The sequence below is a fragment of the Euprymna scolopes genome, chromosome 46, assembly GCF_053919585.1.
Source record: "Euprymna scolopes isolate OS-2025 chromosome 46, ASM5391958v1, whole genome shotgun sequence".
NCBI lineage: Eukaryota > Metazoa > Mollusca > Cephalopoda > Sepiida > Sepiolidae > Euprymna > Euprymna scolopes.
In genome coordinates this window covers 109983139-110002576 of record NC_136527.1, presented here as the reverse complement: position 1 = coordinate 110002576, position 19438 = coordinate 109983139, and the positions used below count along the sequence as shown (strand labels likewise).

At 34.4% G+C, this 19438-nt stretch overlaps 1 protein-coding gene across 3 annotated transcripts in view; it reads right to left on the bottom strand.

The window, feature by feature from the left end:
* Positions 1 to 19438, bottom strand: part of LOC145270612 (carboxypeptidase D-like) — a 293674-nt gene that overhangs the window by 108696 nt on the left and 165540 nt on the right. For all 3 annotated transcript variants that reach the window (XM_080126242.1, XM_080126241.1, XM_080126243.1), the window contains 2 exons: positions 17779 to 17948; positions 7990 to 8360 (listed from right to left, as the gene is read on the bottom strand). In XM_080126242.1, coding sequence (XP_079982368.1) covers positions 7990 to 8360; positions 17779 to 17948 — 541 coding nt within the window. The remainder of the gene's footprint in view (positions 1 to 7989; positions 8361 to 17778; positions 17949 to 19438) is intronic.

Here is a 19438-nt window from a genome sequence, read left to right as displayed (position 1 = left end):
ATAACGTTCCCATGTAGTAAGAATTTCGAACGTGAAAACATACCCGTGTTTAATAAATCTAGCAAAAATCAACTAATGGTCAGGTTTTCGTGAAATTTTCGATACTTATCAATTTTAGAATGAAATTACAAATAAAATGTAGTTTCCGTAAAATATATAAGGGGAAATATTTTTTAGTGCGTGTCCCCCCCCCCCCCATATTTATTTTTTTTCGAAATTCGAACAAAATATATTTAAATCTATGGAAATTTTTATTTATTATGAAACATAAGAGTTCAAATAAGTAAAAAATATTAATTTTTTAAAAGTTAATACAACAGTTGACCTCATCAAGTCATTAAAACGTGCACAAACGCGTTTCCGTTGGTATGTCACGGTGGTGGTGCAATGGTTAACGTCGCACGGTTTTTTTTTTTTTCACACTTTAATTTACAATTTTGCCTCAAGGGTTCCGGTTCGATCCTCATACTTACCTACCAAAACATTTTTATTTTATTTTACCCCCCCCCCCTCCCGGAGTTTTGATTTACCCAAAACCACACACACCTTCAAACACCCGGGCAACGCCGGGTACCCCTCGCTAGTTACATATAAAACGTTTGTAATAGTTCTGCCGGATATGCTCGAGGTCGCCACAATCCAAAAGAAAGTGTTTTACAGTAAAGGGTTCTTGGCATGTTACACATTCTGGAGGGTCTTCTTTTTTTAGCAGAAAGGAGTGGGTTGTGTGCGCATGCCCTATGCGAATGCAGGACAAAACTACTTCCTGTCTACGCGATTTTCTGAAATTTGATAAACATTTCTCTATTGTGGGTTTGATTTTGAAACGTTTGTTGTTTTGACAATTATTCCATTTTTCTTGCCATTTCTTCATAATGAATCTATGTATTAGCTGTTTGTAGTCCGAGTGTGGAATTTTTAAATCGCTTACATCAAGATTTAGTGCACTTTTTGCAGCTCTGTCGGCTTTTTCATTGCCTTGGATTCCAAAATGACTGGGTATCCGGCAGAATTTGATATTTTTATTTTGTGAAAGAGTATGTACTTTTTTTTTTTTTTTTTTTAAATAGATTAATGAGTAGGGGGTTATTATAAATTTTGGTTCTTTAGAGATTCGAGTACTGATAGGGAGCCCGAAAAAAAATTATAAACAACGTTAACAATTTGAAAGAACTATTTTAAAAAAGTCAATCCTAACAAAATACTAACATTCCTAAAAAAAAAACAAAAAAAAAAAAAACAATTTATACAAAAGAATATAATTTCACCGGATCCAACTTCACCCCAACAAAAACAAAAACAAAAAAAAAAAAACAACCCCCCCCGCACCTAATGAGCCAAAAAGGCTGACTGAATAAGTTAAAATATCTAACAAAAAAAAATATGAACGACCTCGACATTAAATAACCAAAATAAAAGGTTGATATGCCGTAAAACCCAACCTAACCTAACCTAACATATAAAAGACACACACTCACACACATAATACCTACTAGACACCATCTTTCAGTAACTAAGGTCTCTGCACACCTGAGAGTATCCTGTACCACTGTGATGCCCACCATTCACCCATGCACGGAGTATTGTTGCCACATCTTGGCTTGTGCATCAACCACTAGTCTCTCCCCCTTGAAAAGGGCCCCCAAACTGGTCTGCAATCTAATAGGTCCCACTTTATCAACTAGGCTCCAACCCCTGTCCCATCACTGTATTTTAATGGAATGTGCTCTGATGAACTAGTTACACTTGTGCCCCATCGATGTCATCATCCTCATCGACGGTCACTCGTGTCCGAGTAAGACTGTCCTCCGTTGTGGCTTCTGTGGGTCGGCAAGTGAGCATAGAGCCCAATCCTAGACCCAATTTGTCTTGTGCAATTTGGGCAGATAAAGGTAGTGGTGGTGGGGTGGGGTTGGGTGTGTCTGGTTGATAATCTGTCCTTTCTGTGCTTGCGTTTATCCTCAGCAGCTTGATTTAGGTCACTACTATAAAGCGCAGCACCTTCGTGGACAGCGCTCCTCCATGCCAACCTGCTCCCAGCCACGTCCTCCCATGTCTCAAGGTCCATGTGAAACCGCTTTAGATTTGCTTTGATGTTGTCCTTATACCTCATCTTTTGGCCACCCTGGGCACGCTTTCCCTCAACAAACCTGCTCGGCAACAAAATCACACCCCTTCACTGTTGAGTTCCCTAGATGTCAGAAAGTTTTCTACTCAAATAGCTTATTCCCTAAAACAGCTAAACTTTGGAATTCCCTTCCTGCTGCCTGCTTCCCAAACTGTACTGATATGCAGAAATTCAAATGTAAGGTAAACCAACATTTTAATCTTTCTTAGGCACAGCCCCAATTAGTAGCCCTTTACGTCCAAGTGACAACATGCCTTGGGGTTTGTTTTACTGTACACATAGATTCGAAAAAGTTGTCACAAAACAAATATATAACAAATAAATGTTATCAAAGGCAAGATAAGTTACTTTTCTACCAAACTGGATATTTTATTAGTGTTTTTATTTAATGTAACATGTTTATTCAGCTCGAAAAACATACAGTGTTTACCGATGTATTCAAAATGGCGGCCGACTCTCTCTCGGAGACGGTAAGTTTGGGAAAAGGAGTTATAGATAAAAATTTAGGATATTTTTTTTTGGAGGGGGTGAAAGTAAGTAAAAAATAAATTTTTTTAAAAATCCCAATTTAGGATATTTTTCTTTTTTTTTGGGGGGGGGGTGAATGTAAATAAAAATAAAATTAAAAAAAAATCCCAATTTAGGATATTTTTTTTTGGGGGGGGGGTGAAAGCAAGTAAAAAAAAAATCCCAATTTAGGATATCTTTTTTTTTGGGGGTGGGGGGGGGAATGTAAATAAAAATAAAATTTTAAAAAAATCCCAATTTAGGATATTTTTTTTTTCGGGGGGGGGGGGGTGAAAGAAGTAAAAAAAAAAATCCCAATTTAGGATATCTTTTTTTGGGGGGGGGGTGAAAGCAAGTAAAAAAAAAAACCCCCCGTGAATGTAAATAAAAATAAAATTTTAAAAAAATCCCAATTTAGGATATTTTTTTTGGGGGGGGGGGTGAAAGAAGTAAAAAAAAAATCCCAATTTAGGATATCTTTTTTTTTGGGGGGGGGGGGGTGAATGTAAATAAAAATAAAATTAAAAAAATCCCACTTTAGGATATTTTTTTTGGGGTGGTGGTGAAAGCAAGTAAAAAAAAATCCCAATTTAGGATATCTTTTTTTTGGGGGAAGGGGGGGGTGAATGTAAATAAAAATAAAATTTTAAAAAAATCCCAATTTAGGATATTTTTTTTGGGGGGGGGGTGAAAGAAGTAAAAAAAAAAATCCCAATTTAGGATATCTTTTTTTTTGGGGGGGGGGTGAATGTAAATAAAAATAAAATTTTAAAAAAATCCCAATTTAGGATATTTTGTTTGGGGGGGGGGGTGAAAGAAGTAAAAAAAAAATCCCAATTTAGGATATTTTTTTTTGGGGGGGGGGGGGGTGAATGTAAATAAAAATAAAATTTTAAAAAAATCCCAATTTAGGATATTTTTTTTTTCGGGGGGGGGGGTGAAAGAAGTAAAAAAAAAATCCCAATTTAGGATATCTTTTTTTTGGGGGGGTGAAAGCAAGTAAAAAAAAAATCCCAATTTAGGATATCTTTTTTTGGGGGGGGGGGTGAATGTAAATAAAAATAAAATTTTAAAAAAATCCCAATTTAGGATATTTTTTTTGGGGGGGGTGTAAGAAGTAAAAAAAAAATCCCAATTTAGGATATCTTTTTTTTTTTGGGGGGGGGGGGGGTGAATGTAAATAAAAATAAAATTAAAAAAAATCCCACTTTAGGATATTTTTTTTGGGGTGGTGGTGAAAGCAAGTAAAAAAAAATCCCAATTTAGGATATCTTTTTTTTGGGGGAAGGGGGGGGTGAATGTAAATAAAAATAAAATTTTAAAAAAATCCCAATTTAGGATATTTTTTTTGGGGGGGGGGTGAAAGAAGTAAAAAAAAAAATCCCAATTTAGGATATCTTTTTTTTTGGGGGGGGGGGGTGAATGTAAATAAAAATAAAATTTTAAAAAAATCCCAATTTAGGATATTTTGTTTGGGGGGGGGGTGAAAGAAGTAAAAAAAAAATCCCAATTTAGGATATTTTTTTTGGGGGGGGGGTGAATGTAAATAAAAATAAAATTTTAAAAAAATCCCAATTAAGGATATTTTTTTTTTCGGGGGGGGGGGGGTGAAAGAAGTAAAAAAAAAAATCCCAATTTAGGATATCTTTTTTTTGGGGGGGTGAAAGCAAGTAAAAAAAAAATCCCAATTTAGGATATCTTTTTTTGGGGGGGGGGGGGTGAATGTAAATAAAAATAAAATTTTAAAAAAATCCCAATTTAGGATATTTTTTTTGGGGGGGGTGTAAGAAGTAAAAAAAAAATCCCAATTTAGGATATCTTTTTTTTTGGGGGGGGGGGGTGAATGTAAATAAAAATAAAATTAAAAAAAATCCCACTTTAGGATATTTTTTTTGGGGTGGTGGTGAAAGCAAGTAAAAAAAAATCCCAATTTAGGATATCTTTTTTTTTTTTTTTGGAGGGGGGGTGAATGTAAATAAAAATAAAATTTTAAAAAAATCCCAATTTAGGATATTTTTTTTGGGGGGGGGTGAAAGAAGTAAAAAAAAAATCCCAATTTAGGATATCTTTTTTTTTTGGGGGGGGGGTGAATGTAAATAAAAATAAAATTTTAAAAAAATCCCAATTTAGGATATTTTTTTTTGGGGGGGGGTGAAAGCAAGTAAAAAAAAATCCCAATTTAGGATATTTTTTTTTTGGGGGGGGGGTGAATGTAAATAAAAATAAAATTAAAAAAAAATCCCAATTTAGGATATTTTTTTTTGGGGGGGGGTGAAAGCAAGTAAAAAAAAAATCCCAATTTAGGATATTTTTTTTTTTGGGGGGGGGGTGAAAGCAAGTAAAAAAAAAATCCCAATTTAGGATATCTTTTTTTTTGGGGGGGGGAGGGGTGAATGTAAATAAAAATAAAATTAAAAAAAATCCCAATTTAGGATATTTTTTTTGGGGGGGGGTGAAAGAAGTAAAAAAAAATCCCAATTTAGGATATTTTTTTTGGGGGGGGGTGAAAGCAAGTAAAAAAGAAATCCCAATTTAGGATATTTTTTTTGGGGGGGGGGGTGAATGTAAATAAAAATAAAATTAAAAAAAAATCCCAATTTAGGATATTTTTTTTGGGGGGGGGTGAAAGAAGTAAAAAAAAATCCCAATTTAGGATATTTTTTTTGGGGGGGGGGTGAAAGAAGTAAAAAAAAATCCCAATTTAGGATATTTTTTTTTGGGGGGGGGGTGAATGTAAATAAAAATAAAATTTAAAAAAAATCCCAATTTAGGATATTTTTTTTGGGGGGGGGGTGAATGTAAATAAAAATAAAATTAAAAAAAAATCCCAATTTAGGATATTTTTTTTTTGGGGGGGGGGGTGAAAGAAGTAAAAAAAATTCCCAATTTAGGATATTTTTTTGGGGGGGGGGTGAATGTAAATAAAAATAAAATTAAAAAAAAATCCCAATTTAGGATATTTTTTTTTTGGGGGGGGTGAATGTAAATAAAAATAAAATTAAAAAAAAATCCCAATTTAGGATATTTTTTTTTTGGGGGGGGGGTGAATGTAAATAAAAATAAAATTAAAAAAAAATCCCAATTTAGGATATTTTTTTTTGGGGGGGGGGTGAATGTAAATAAAAATAAAATTAAAAAAAAATCCCAATTTAGGATATTTTTTTTTGGGGGGGGGTGAAAGAAGTAAAAAAAAATCCCAATTTAGGATATTTTTTTTTGGGGGGGGTGAATGTAAATAAAAATAAAATTAAAAAAAAATCCCAATTTAGGATATTTTTTTTGGGGGGGGGGGTGAAAGCAAGTAAAAAAAAAATCCCAATTTAGGATATTTTTTTTGGGGGGGGGGTGAAAGCAAGTAAAAAAAAAATCCCAATTTAGGATATCTTTTTTTTGGGGGGGGTGAATATAAATAAAAATAAAATTAAAAAAAATCCCAATTTAGGATATTTTTTTTGGGGGGGGGGGGGTGAAAGAAGTAAAAAAGAAATCCCAATTTAGGATATTTTTTTTGGGGGGGGGTGAAAGCAAGTAAAAAAAAAATCCCAATTTAGGATATCTTTTTTTTTGGGGGGGGGGGGTGAATGTAAATAAAAATAAAATTAAAAAAAAATCCCAATTTAGGATATTTTTTTTTGGGGGGGGGGTGAATGTAAATAAAAATAAAATTAAAAAAAAATCCCAATTTAGGATATTTTTTTTTGGGGGGGGGGGTGAATGTAAATAAAAATAAAATTAAAAAAAAATCCCAATTTAGGATATTTTTTTTTTTGGGGGGGGGGTGAATGTAAATAAAAATAAAATTAAAAAAAAATCCCAATTTAGGATATTTTTTTTGGGGGGGGGGTGAATGTAAATAAAAATAAAATTAAAAAAAATCCCAATTTAGGATATTTTTTTTTTGGGGGGGGTGAAAGAAGTAAAAAAAAATCCCAATTTAGGATATTTTTTTTTTGGGGGGGGTGAATGTAAATAAAAATAAAATTAAAAAAAAATCCCAATTTAGGATATTTTTTTTGGGGGGGGGTGAAAGCAAGTAAAAAAAAAATCCCAATTTAGGATATTTTTTTGGGGGGGGGGGGGTGAAAGCAAGTAAAAAAAAAATCCCAATTTAGGATATCTTTTTTTTGGGGGGGTGAATGTAAATAAAAATAAAATTAAAAAAAATCCCAATTTAGGATATTTTTTTGGGGGGGGGGTGAAAGAAGTAAAAAAGAAATCCCAATTTAGGATATTTTTTTTTTGGGGGGGGGGGTGAAAGCAAGTAAAAAAAAAATCCCAATTTAGGATATCTTTTTTTTTGGGGGGGGGTGAATGTAAATAAAAATAAAATTAAAAAAAAATCCCAATTTAGGATATTTTTTTTGGGGGGGGGGTGAAAGAAGTAAAAAAGAAATCCCAATTTAGGATATTTTTTTTGGGGGGGGGGTGAATGTAAATAAAAATAAAATTTAAAGAAAATCCCAATTTAGGATATTTTTTTTTGGGGGGGGGTGAAAAAGTAAAAAAAAATCCCAATTTAAGATATTTTTTTTTGGGGGGGGTGAAAGCAAGTAAAAAAAAATCCCAATTTAGGATATCTTTTTTTTTGGGGGGGTGAATGTAAATAAAAATAAAATTTTAAAAAAATCCCAATTTAGGATATTTTTTTGGGGGGGGGTGAAAGCAAGTAAAAAAAAATCCCAATTTAGGATATTTTTTTTTTTTTGGGGGGGGGGGTGAATGTAAATAAAAATAAAATTAAAAAAAAATCCCAATTTAGGATATTTTTTTTTGGGGGGGGGTGAAAGCAAGTAAAAAAAAAATCCCAATTTAGGATATTTTTTTTGGGGGGGGGGTGAATGTAAATAAAAATAAAATTAAAAAAAAATCCCAATTTAGGATATTTTTTTTTTGGGGGGGTGAAAGCAAGTAAAAAAAAAATCCCAATTTAGGATATTTTTTTTTTGGCGGGGGGGGGGGGGTGAATGTAAATAAAAATAAAATTAAAAAAAAATCCCAATTTAGGATATTTTTTTTTTGGGGGGGGTGAAAGCAAGTAAAAAAAAAATCCCAATTTAGGATATTTTTTTTTGGGGGGGGTGAAAGCAAGTAAAAAAAAAATCCCAATTTAGGATATCTTTTTTTTTTGGGGGGGGGTGAATGTAAATAAAAATAAAATTAAAAAAAAATCCCAATTTAGGATATTTTTTTTGGGGGGGGGGGTGAAAGCAAGTAAAAAAAAAATCCCAATTTAGGATATTTTTTTTGGGGGGGGGGGTGAAAGAAGTAAAAAAAAAATCCCAATTTGAGTAAAAATAAAAAAATAGGAGGCATTAATTTCGGAACGCTCTTTTGTCTTAAGAAGAAAATCTTACCAACAATCAAGTGTCGGATCATCCTGACGAGCATCTCCGCTGTAACCGGCTCATCACCGTTCAGATTAGCGATCAAGGCAACGTGCGGCTTCGGCAGGTCGACAGCACTCTTCTTCTGGGCAGTCAGGTGAACCTCGACGAGTACGTCCTCGATCTCACTGTATGCCATGATGTCATTGTTGACGGCGCTAAAGTCTTGGAGTTCCTTTCTGATCTCGGCTAGCTGGAGGTACGATTTGGCAAACGTGTTCTTCACGATGCCAAAGTCATATTTCTTGGACCACGTCATGTCAGGCGGCACCGAAAGACTAAAGTTTAAAACGGTAGCGGCATCGGACTTCACCTCTACCTGGTGAGTCTTGGAAATGTACCTGTCAAAAACAAAAATATATCTTTCTATATATAAAGTTAGGTATGTGTATGTGTCTATATATTTGCATAATGTACCTGTCAAAAACAAAAATATATCTTTCTATATATAAAGTTAGGTATGTGTATGTGTCTATATATTTGCATGTACAGGATTCACTCCTGAACTAATTAACCGATCATTATGAAATTTTGGAATACAGCTGCTAAACGTAAGGGTGTCTAATGTGGGTTATATTTAGTTTAATTTTATGCAAAAAGGGGCAAAGAAGTGATGATACATCAAATTTTCCATGTCATTTGGATTCTTCAGACTACTATTCTCATCTTGAGTGTCATTTTCACAACGTTTTGGTCGATGTAACCTTCGACCTTCTTCAGGTGTATCTTGTCAAACTTGGGAATCTTTCTGGCAAAATGTGAATCTGCACGGAACTTTTAATGGAACCCTTTCTTTAATTCTTCTGCAATGGAAGGTGACCTGTTGGCTTTTCTATTTCCCTAATTCTTGAATCCACGCAACATTGCCATCTTTGGACTACTGCACTAACTGCAAGAAAAATTTCTATGAATTTGAACTGCGTTGAATTTTTTTGTTTTGTTTTTTTTTTTTCAAACCGGATTACTTTTACTCAGCTGGATTTTAAATTCTGACTATTGGATTCTTTCTAAAGAGTTATTTTTTTATTATTTTTTTTTTTTGCTTTTCGGATTACCTTTGAAAGAGTCTTCATGCAAGCCACAATTTTATTCCCGGTTTGTTTTTGTTGACTTGGTTCAAAAACAGCCTACAGAAAATGGACTCTGATTTATGAAAGTATGATAGGTTATGAAAAGGAAGGGTTGTAAGGGATAGCTTCGAATTTGGGATTTTTTTTTTGCGGGGGGGGGGGTGAAAGAACACAATTAAGGACCATAAATTATAATTTATGAGAATTTTTTGTTCAATAGGATTCTAAGAAAGAAATATCAAGATTTCCTTAATCCGCTGACTTTCAAAGAATGTGCTTTTTTCATCAGAGGAAAGATATTAATTAGCAAATAATATACTTGCATGAATTGAAAGTGAATTATATGAAAACTATATATGCAAAAGAGCCAATGAAATGGAGAAAAAAAATGAAAATTAAAAAGAATAATGAATAAAAATTAGAAAATAATAAAAATTTTTTTAAATAAAATAAAAATTTAAAAAATTATAAAAAAATGGAAATTAAAAAGAATAAATGAAAATTATAAAAAATAAAAATTAAAAAAATAAAATTAAAAAAATTATAAAAAATGGAAATTAAAATAAAGAAATAATTAAAAAAAAATAAAAAATGCAATTGTAAAAAAATTAAATTAAAAAGAATAATAAATAAAAATTTTAAAAAATAAAATAAAATTTTAAAAAATTTAAAAAAATGGAAATTAAAATAAAAATAATTTTTTTTTAATAATAAAAAATGCAATTGCAAAAAAAAAATTAAATTAAAAAGAATAATAAATAAAAAAATTAAAATAAAATTATAAAAAAATGGAAATAAAATAAGAATTAATTTAAATAACAAAATATGCAATTGTAAAAAAAAAACATTAAAATAATAAAAATTTTAAAAATAAAATAAAAATTTTTTAAAAATTATAAAAAATGGAAATTAAAATAATAAAAATAAAATTTTCTTTTTAAATAATAAAAAATGCAATTGCAAAAAAAAAAAAAATTAAAATAAAAAAGAAATAAAAAAGAAATATAAAAGGGAGAATTCGCCTTTTTCGACGATATTTTCAAAAGTCATCGATTGATTAGCCTTTGCTACTTCCTTTTGGTGATGGATGCAACGGCAAAGACGTCACATTTTTTTTTTTACATTCTTTTCCTTCTTCGTGGTACAGGTTCAAGCCTGCCTGCCTGCTACCACTTTTTTTTTTTTTTGCTCAACATAATATTTTGTACATTTTTTTTTGTTTATTTTTTTCTTTTTCTTTCTCGTCATGATGTAAACTTTACAACTTGGCAAGAAAGAAAAAGAAAGAAAAAATGTACAAAATACTAATATATATATATAATTTCGAATCTCGTTAGATACAGCCACTCTGATGAGTCGTAGACGACGAAACACGTGTCAGTGGATATTACATTTAAAAAATAATATATAATATAATATATATATATATATATATATATATATATATATATATACTCGGATTACTTAGTAACGAGCGGGACCTGTGGAAATTCCACAGGGGACCAATTCATATGTAATATATTGATGTTGGCATTCTGAAGATGTTCAGCGTAAATGGAGACGCTCTGATATTATTGTAGCTCTTTTGTTAAAGCTGCAAAAGTATTTATTATCTAAGCTAGCAGGGACACCCAGCGTAGCCCGGTCGTAAAGTACACTTAAACATGATGTTTTAATTCTTGCAGATTTCGTATATATTATTATAGCGTTAATGTTCTAACGATTTTTATATATTATAAAGTTGTGATTTAAAAAATGAAACAAATATATCTTTTTCCATATGACTTGGCTGCATCAGCTTTTGACTCCAAAATATATCTTCTATATATATAAAAGGCAAAATGTGTGTGGTCATTTCGTGTATGTCTTCAAAAGGCTTCTTTCGCACGTGCTCCCGGGGTCGTTACTATCGCTTAAAACTGTGTATATAGGTCCTATATCATAATATCTAGGAATTAGGAAAGCGCGTAGCGTATAGATTTATTTACGTCAATTTTTATCTATGCCTAAATCAAAACGTAGATTCCATGAACAAAGCTTCTTTCTTAGAACTGCACGCCTGTGGAACTCTGTTCCGTCTGCCTGCTTCCCTTCTGGCTGCAACTTGGATGTCTTCAAGTCCAACGTAAACAAATTCCTGATGAACCGCCCCCTTAAGTAGACGCTTTAAATATCCACACTAACATACTGTACTTACAATAACCCTTATCCCTGAGTGGCTTCCTGGCCTTGATAAGTGGTGACCATCTTGTAAAAAAAAAAGAGGACCACAGACATCCCTCCCCAATTTTTAAGTGGCCTTGTGTCTAATTTTTTGTTTATTACTTGTTGTAACTTTTCAGAGTAAATCTATATATATGAAAGGCAAATGTCTTCAAAAGGCTTCTTTCGCACGCGCTCCCGGGGTCGTTACTATCGCTTAAAACTGTGTATATAGGTCCTATATCATAATATCTAGGAATTAGGAAAGCGCGTAGCGTATAGATTTATTTACGTCAATTTTTACAAAATTATTGTTATTTTGGCTTCTCGCGTGTTGATTGGGCTTTTTAGTATAAATAAAATGAAACTAAACTCAAACGGACGTGTTCGTGGCAATGCGTTGGGAACAGACGCTTACGCTGCGTGACTTCTATTCGACCTTCTTAATTAGGTCAAATGGAAGCAGCAAAGTTAACTTTTATAACGCACGCCTGTTTTTATAGTCATAGTTAGATAAAACCCGTCTACGCTGTATGTCGCGGTGGCCCAATGGTAACATCGCACGTTTTTTTTTTTCACACATTAATTTCCAACTCAAGGGTACGGGTTCGATTCTCATACTCACCTACCAAAACATTTTTTTATTATTATTTTATTTTATTATTATTTAAACCCCCTCCCCCCTCCCGGAGAGAAAAGGACATCTGCTATGAGGCTACAAAGTCTATTTTGAACTCAATCAAGGCAGGACAAGTCCTTTCTAGCAGCTCCTGCCCAGATGTGGCAACAGTATTCCATCCTTGGACGTACCTGGCTCTTTAATAGATAAAGAATAGCATCAGCAGTGAGATATTTACCGGATCGATAGAAAGATCCCACCATTTTTCCAGCGGCCTTGGCAACAGATTTGATGTACGTGTTCCATTTAAGATCAGGAGTAATGGTCAAGCCCAGAAGCTTGTCAAAACTTGAGGCCTCCTGAAGACGAGAGCCATTCATTTCAATTGATGCCAAATGTGGATTAGAATGTTGATGATGTAAAGAGAGAAGCTTGGTTTTAGATGCATTAAAAGTAACTAGCCACTCCTTTCCCCATTGTACTACGTGCTCAAGATCAGAGGAGAGAGAATTGGAGAGAACTTGGTCGTTTGCTGTCTTAGATGTGCTACCATAAATGGTAGTGTCATCAGCATAAATGTCTACAAATGATGTAAGGATGTGATTTGGAAGATCATTAATGTAGATCAGGAAAAGAGTTGGGCCCAGGATGGACCCCTGAGGGACACCGGCATTAATACTGTGAGCTTCTGATTTTTGCCCCTCAACTACTACTCTTATGAACCTATCAGAAAGAAATGATTTAATAATTGAGAAGACATTTCCAGCTATACCATAGCTAGCGATCTTATGAAGTAAACCTTTATGCCACACCCTATCAAAGGCCTTAGATATGTCAAGAGCAATTGCCCTAGAAAGATTGCCATCGTCGAGAGATTTGCTAATCCTATGCAATATAACTGCAAGCACATCTGCTGTAGATCTAGCAGAACGGAAACCATATTGAGTGTCACTAAGAAGGTTATTTTTGTTGAGATGGTTGATTACTTCTGTATTTAACACAGATTCTAGCAACTTACTCATGACGCACAGGAGACTTATTGGCCTGTACTGAGAGGGGGATGAGCGATCACCTGAATTCTTAAATACAGGGCATACTGATGAGATTTTCCAGGGAGATGGGAAACTATTCTCCTTAAGACAACGTTTAAACAGTTTTGTAAGTATGGGCGCTAGTTCAGGTTGAAGTTTTTGAGTACTATAATTGGAATACCGTCAGGGCCAGTTGCTTTACTGGAATCAAGGTTTTTGATTAGCTTGGCAACATCACTTACAGATATACGTATATCACATAGCGTGTTTTCTGATACAGGAGGAAATATTGGGGGTTGGCGGCCTTAGTCGCAAAGGGTAGAATTAGCTGCAAAGTTCTTGACAAAGAGTTTAGCTTTGTCTGATGCTGACGAGATTACCTCAGGTCCATTGATAATAGTTGGGATGGAGCACACGCTTCTGTTCAGGATTCTGTTTGCTATTTGCCAAAACTGGTGGGAACCAAGCCGCTGCTCAGCTACTTTGGACTTAACAGATTGAGCATACAACTCTCTTGCGTTCCTTATTACTTTCTTACAATGGTTGCTGGCAGACCTGAAAACGGCTTTAGTTTCCATACATCTATTACGTTTGAAGCAGTGGAAAAAGTGATTTCTGTGCGCAATGGCAGCAGCACATTCTGGAGAGAACCATGGCTGGCTGTTAGGTTTTTGCTGAAACTTTTTAGAGGGTATGAAATGGTCAATACCTACAATTAACCATTCAATCAGGTCTAATACTATAGAGGACACATCCTTTTTAAACATGGAATGCAGAGGTAGATCAGATATAAATGTACGGAAGCTATCCCAGTCAGCCTTAGTGTATCGATATACTGTACGATGGAGAGGTACGTCTGGGGACTTATTACATTTCATTTTTATCTTAATTGATACAACAGAGTGGTCGGAAGATCCAAGAAGCGACAGAAAAGAAACTGAACATAGTTCAGGGTAAGTTGTGAGAAAAAGGTCTAGTAGGCTCGCATACTGGCCGTCATTGTCGGGCACATGGGTGGGTTCCTGAACAATCTGAGTGAGGTCATAGGCAATGGAGAAATCATGACAGAACCTCCCCTCATCATCGGTCTTGTTTGAGTGGGTCAACCATTCGACGTTGTGAACATTGAAGTCTCCACATACGTGAATGTTAGCTGAAGGATAAGCAGATAGGACTTGGTCAATTTTCTCAGATATGCTTTGAAAGATAGTAACTCCGCTGTTGTGGGGGCGATAGAGAGTAAATATAAATGCAGTAGTGTGAGCTAAAGCAACCCGGAAGCACATATAAGGTAAGTTAGGATCTTCCCTGGAGATGTCCCTACCACATGGAAAGCTACCTTTAATATAGGCACATATTCCATGCCCATGGCGATCTTGGGGGTCAGATTTAGAAGTTAAGTTAGAGTATCCTGTAATTGCAAACTCTTTTAGGGAAATAGCCTGTTCAATGCCAGTTTCACTTAAAAATAAAAGGTCTGGTTTAGTCTCCTGTAATTGGGTTTCAACCTCTGGAAGGTTAGAACGAAGACCCCTGATGTTGGAGAAGGAGACATGGTAGTAGGGGTCTACGTTGGAAGTTGGAGAACCGGGTTTAATCGTGTATTTTTTCTTGAAACTTGTCATGATGAAATTTTGGAATATGTGGACTAGGTCGTCAGATTTACTTAGAGCAGGACAGAGAGGGGAAACTAAGAGAGAAAAAGAAACGAAGAATTAAAAAAAATTTTTTTTTTGTAGCTAATGATAAGGTAAAGCCGTAACAATTACCCACTAGTATGGCATCGAGAGGCCCCACCAGAAGCTACTGCATGGTCCAGATTCCATTCATCAAATGGCAATACAGCAGCCCCAGTACTTTGCACCTGCTGATAGGACAGCCTCCTTAGTGGTTAATCCAAGGTTCGGGTCCCTGACTATCAGGCGGATAACGTCAGCCCAGACAAAACGTTTACCTCCAGCACCCTTACTAGTGACATGGCTACAAGGATAGACATAGAAACAGAAAATTTCCACCAACTCTGCCAACTGTTCGCGCAAAATACTGCCAACCTAGAAAACAGCTTTTTCTTCTCCCTTTGTCAGAAAAATCACTCATTAAAAAATGAGGACTGAGGGACAAATAAGAAGAAGCGAGAGTAACAGGAGCTGCCGATAACGCATCCACAATGCGTTTTCTACTCTCCATTAAAAAAAAAAAAAAAATTATTATGTATTCTACTTTATAAAAGTCCAACAGACGTGTTTAAGGGAAAGTATGGTGATAGATTCCCCTCTCACGAACTAAAAATGAGTACAATTAGGTAATCTATTTTTGCAATCAACTCGGTAGATAAATAAACATTTATGGACGAGAAAAAAAGCTAGCATTTAATACAACAGAAATACATAAATTAAATACTGAAATAAAATGTAGTTATTAATATTTGAATCTAAAAATAAAAAGTGCGAATTAGTATAGAAATCACTTATCTCAAAAACACTTCCATCTCCAAACTGCAAACTAGTGAAGAATTTAACGTTTAATAGCGTTCAGAAGATTTTTTTTTTTTTAAATTAACCGTTAAAAAAAAAGCGTGATTTTATTCTGAACTTTAAGTAGTCACGTTTTAAGAAACTTACGATATAAAAGAAAAGCGGATGGGGGGGGGGTTCTTCCGAAGTTAGTTGGTGACGTTATAAGTAATTGCGAGATAAGATGGAAGCCAGAAATTAGGGGTGGGGGACTGAAAATGATAATATAATGGATTGACAATTGTTTTGATGCTAACACAACTAACGGTTTTGTCTTACAAAATTTTTTTCCTGGACAAATATTTAGCATTTGTACACGATTGTTTCTTTCTTTAAAAGGGGTCGACTTGATTTTTAGATAGAAATACAAGTTCAACATTTTAAACGTTCAATCTATATATCTATAAAAGTGAACGCGTCTGTATGCGTACATTTCCCTATGCAATAACTCTGTCAATTTTCAGTCTACAGACTCGAAATTTGATATACAGGGTACTGAGATTTGGGAAAATCTTTGTGATCCGTTTCCGGCCAGAAATTTGGCTGTTAAGGGGTCAAAGTGCAACGATTTGACCTTTGAGAACTCTACCAAACTCCTCCCACAATTTTCGGTCTAAACACTTGAAATTTTAGAGATAAGTTCCTTGGACATGGATCTAAGTTAATAACTTGATTTGAGCCCAAACAATAAATGTTAAGAGGTCATAATAGGGGTCACACCTCCAGACACCCGGGCAACACCGGGCTGAAATGCTAGTAGTGTTATAAATTTGAAACAAGTAAAATATTTGTTTATTTTCATAATATTGCATTGTGATTTGGCTTTCAAACGCACCTGATGCATATTTTATTTCATTCAAATTAAACCAACGCCACTATAACGGAATTCACACTCCTGATGTTAATACAAACATTATATCTTAATTTTTATCTTGTCCAGGAACGGGTATCCTTCAGGTTAAAATATGCGGTTTAAAAAGCCTTACGGAAACAAACGTTGATTGACTCAGATTTAGTCTAAGAGCAGGTGGATTGAAGTTTTTAAAAAGTCTTACCCAGGTTTCGAGACTGTAATATTGTAGATCCAGTAACTTCATCAGAAATGGTTATTATGATTAGGAAAACGATATTAGAGGAAGCAAAAAAAAAAAAAAAAAAAAAAAAAAAAAAATATATATATATATATATATATATATATATATAAAACTAGCCAATTACTAATAAAAAATAACCCTACATCCGATGGCAGTATGCTGAAAACTAGAAATGCCGTGTACATCTTTAAATGTCCCATAGGAGAATGCATCTCCAAAAATAATTCGTACATTGGCATGACTCAAACCAGCATCTCCCGTCGTTTAACATGTCACCTGTCTTCCCCGAATAGTTCAATCTATCAGCACCTCATAGCACACCACACCCTTAAAACTGAATTTAGAGACATATTAATAAATAACACGGCCATTTTAACTGTCTCATATTGCGAGGTGCGCCTCCCGATCTTTGAGGCATTGTTAATCCACATTAATAAACCAACGATTAACCAAACTCAAAACGAAACGGAGGGCACGCTTAAGTATTTTTTAGTATTTTAATGATTTTAAGCGATTTTAATCGTCTTTTAATCGTCTTTCCATTTCATCTCGCTATTTTCATTTTTCAATTTCATTTTTCATTTTTTGTTTTTTACTACTCTACTGAGGATGAGCAATGGAGGTCGAAAACGTTCGCGATTATGGGAAATTTCTTTTTTCGCTCGGAAAAAACGTTCGGAAAATGGTCCGACAAAGAGAAAAGGAGGATTACAAGAAAAACAAGCAAGAGTTATCTGTGCTATTTAATGAAACCTGCATAAAAGAAAAAATGCTGCCTAAATATACTAATATATATATATATATATACATGCACAATGAAAATTAAAAATAAATGAAAATTAAAAAAATAATAATAGTTTGACTCTGAAATATATTTAAATTAATCAATTTGAATCAACTAAAATATTTGTTTATTTTCATAATATTGCGTTGTGATTTGGCTTTCAAATGCACCTGATGCATATTTTATTTCATTCAAATCAAACCAACGCCTCTATAACGGAACTCACACTCCTGACGTTAATACAAACATTATATCTTAATTTTAATCTTCATAAAGGGGCACAAAAGTGGTGAACACTATTCAGTTCAATGAATTGATTTTACCTGTCCTGAGACAAGTATCCTTCAGGTTTAAATATACGGTTTAAAAAGCCTTACGGAAACAAACGTTGATTGACTCAGATTTAGTCTAAGAGCAGGTGGATTGAAATTTTTAAAAAGTCTTACCCAGGTTTCGAGGCTGTAATATTGTAGATTCCCGGCACCAAAAGTCTCCAATAGTCACCGTCTTTGGCAGTGGTCACTGTATGGTTGATTCCTGCTACGATCAAAGCCACGTCGGCGAGGCCCTTGTTAGTAACTTGATTGATAACAAATCCACGGACACCTTTATGAATCTGATGGCGTAAAAAAAAAAAAGAAAAAAAAGAAAACATAAAAAATATACATTCCTTGTATATAAATATCACTTTATTTATTTAGTTATGGTGTTGCTTATGTGAATATATACTAGTAGGGATGCGGTGCTTGGCTTTGCCCGGTCATACAATACGCTTAAACATGATATTTTAATTTGTCCAGATATCGTATGTTTCATTATAGAGTCGTGATTTCAAAGGTAAAAAGTGAAGCATGACTAAGCTCAGCCGCCCCCCCATTAAGCCCCAAAAGTCCCCAGGGGATGTCAATTATGGTTGTTGTCAAGTCCAATGTAAACAAATTCTTGATGAGCCATCCCCTTAAGTAATCCAATTTAACAAATTACCACTACTAACGATGACTACGACATTTTCTCCTTGACCACTGTATACTCATTAATCCTTATCCTTGAGTGGTCTCCAGGCTTTGGTAAGGGGTGACTCCTTTATAAAAAAAAATACAACTTACCTGGTCACTATGTGATGTAAGGCTTATATAGTAACAAACAAAGAAGCGAGAGATGATATAGTTGTTTAAAGTAGATTTTGCAAGGGGTTTGAATTTGCCAGTCAGCAACTTGTAGAAGGATGTAGGAACCAAAGGAGAAGTGTGCAAACTCTGACACCCGGAAAATCATGGAAATAAAGATTTGTAAACTATAACTCGGCAATTTGGCGTTTCCATTCGGAAGAAAATGCTTTAATTACAGGTGTCATCCACCAGAAGCTCTTTTTATTGAGCACTATCTAACAACCTCGTTGAATTCATTAGTCCATTACTTTTGAATATAAAAAAACCCGAGTATATATATATATATATATATATATATATATATATATATATATGTGTGTGTGTGTGTGTGTGTTTATATATGTGTGTATATATATATATATATATATATATATCTCAACACATCCATGCTCTGCTGCTCAAAATATGGGAACAAGAGAAAATCCCTGCACAACTTAGAGATGCCCTAGTTGTCTCCATCTTTAAGAAGGGAGACAAGGCAAACTGTGGGAACTACCGGGGCATTTCTCTCCTCTCTACCACAGGGAAAGCCCTAGCTCGGGTTTTGGCCAACAGGCTTACACCCCTTGCAGAAACCATCCTTCCCGAGTCCCAAAGTGGCTTTCGACCAAATAGAGGCAAGATGGACATGATCTTCACTGCTCGTCAACTCCAAGAAAAGTGCAGGGAGCAAAATTTACCATTATACATGGCTTTTATAGACCTTACTAAAGCCTTTGACTCTGTGAACCATCAAGCCCTTTGGCTGGTTCTTGCAAGGTTTGGATGCCCAGAGAGGTACATTCGGGTACTGAGACTGCTGCATGACAATATGTCAGCTACAGTCCTCAGTAGTAGTGGAGATGAAACAGAGCCCTTCAGGGTTGACACGGGAGTGAAACAGGGATGTGTCATTGCCCCAACCCTGTTCTCCATCTTCATTACTGCTATCCTCCAT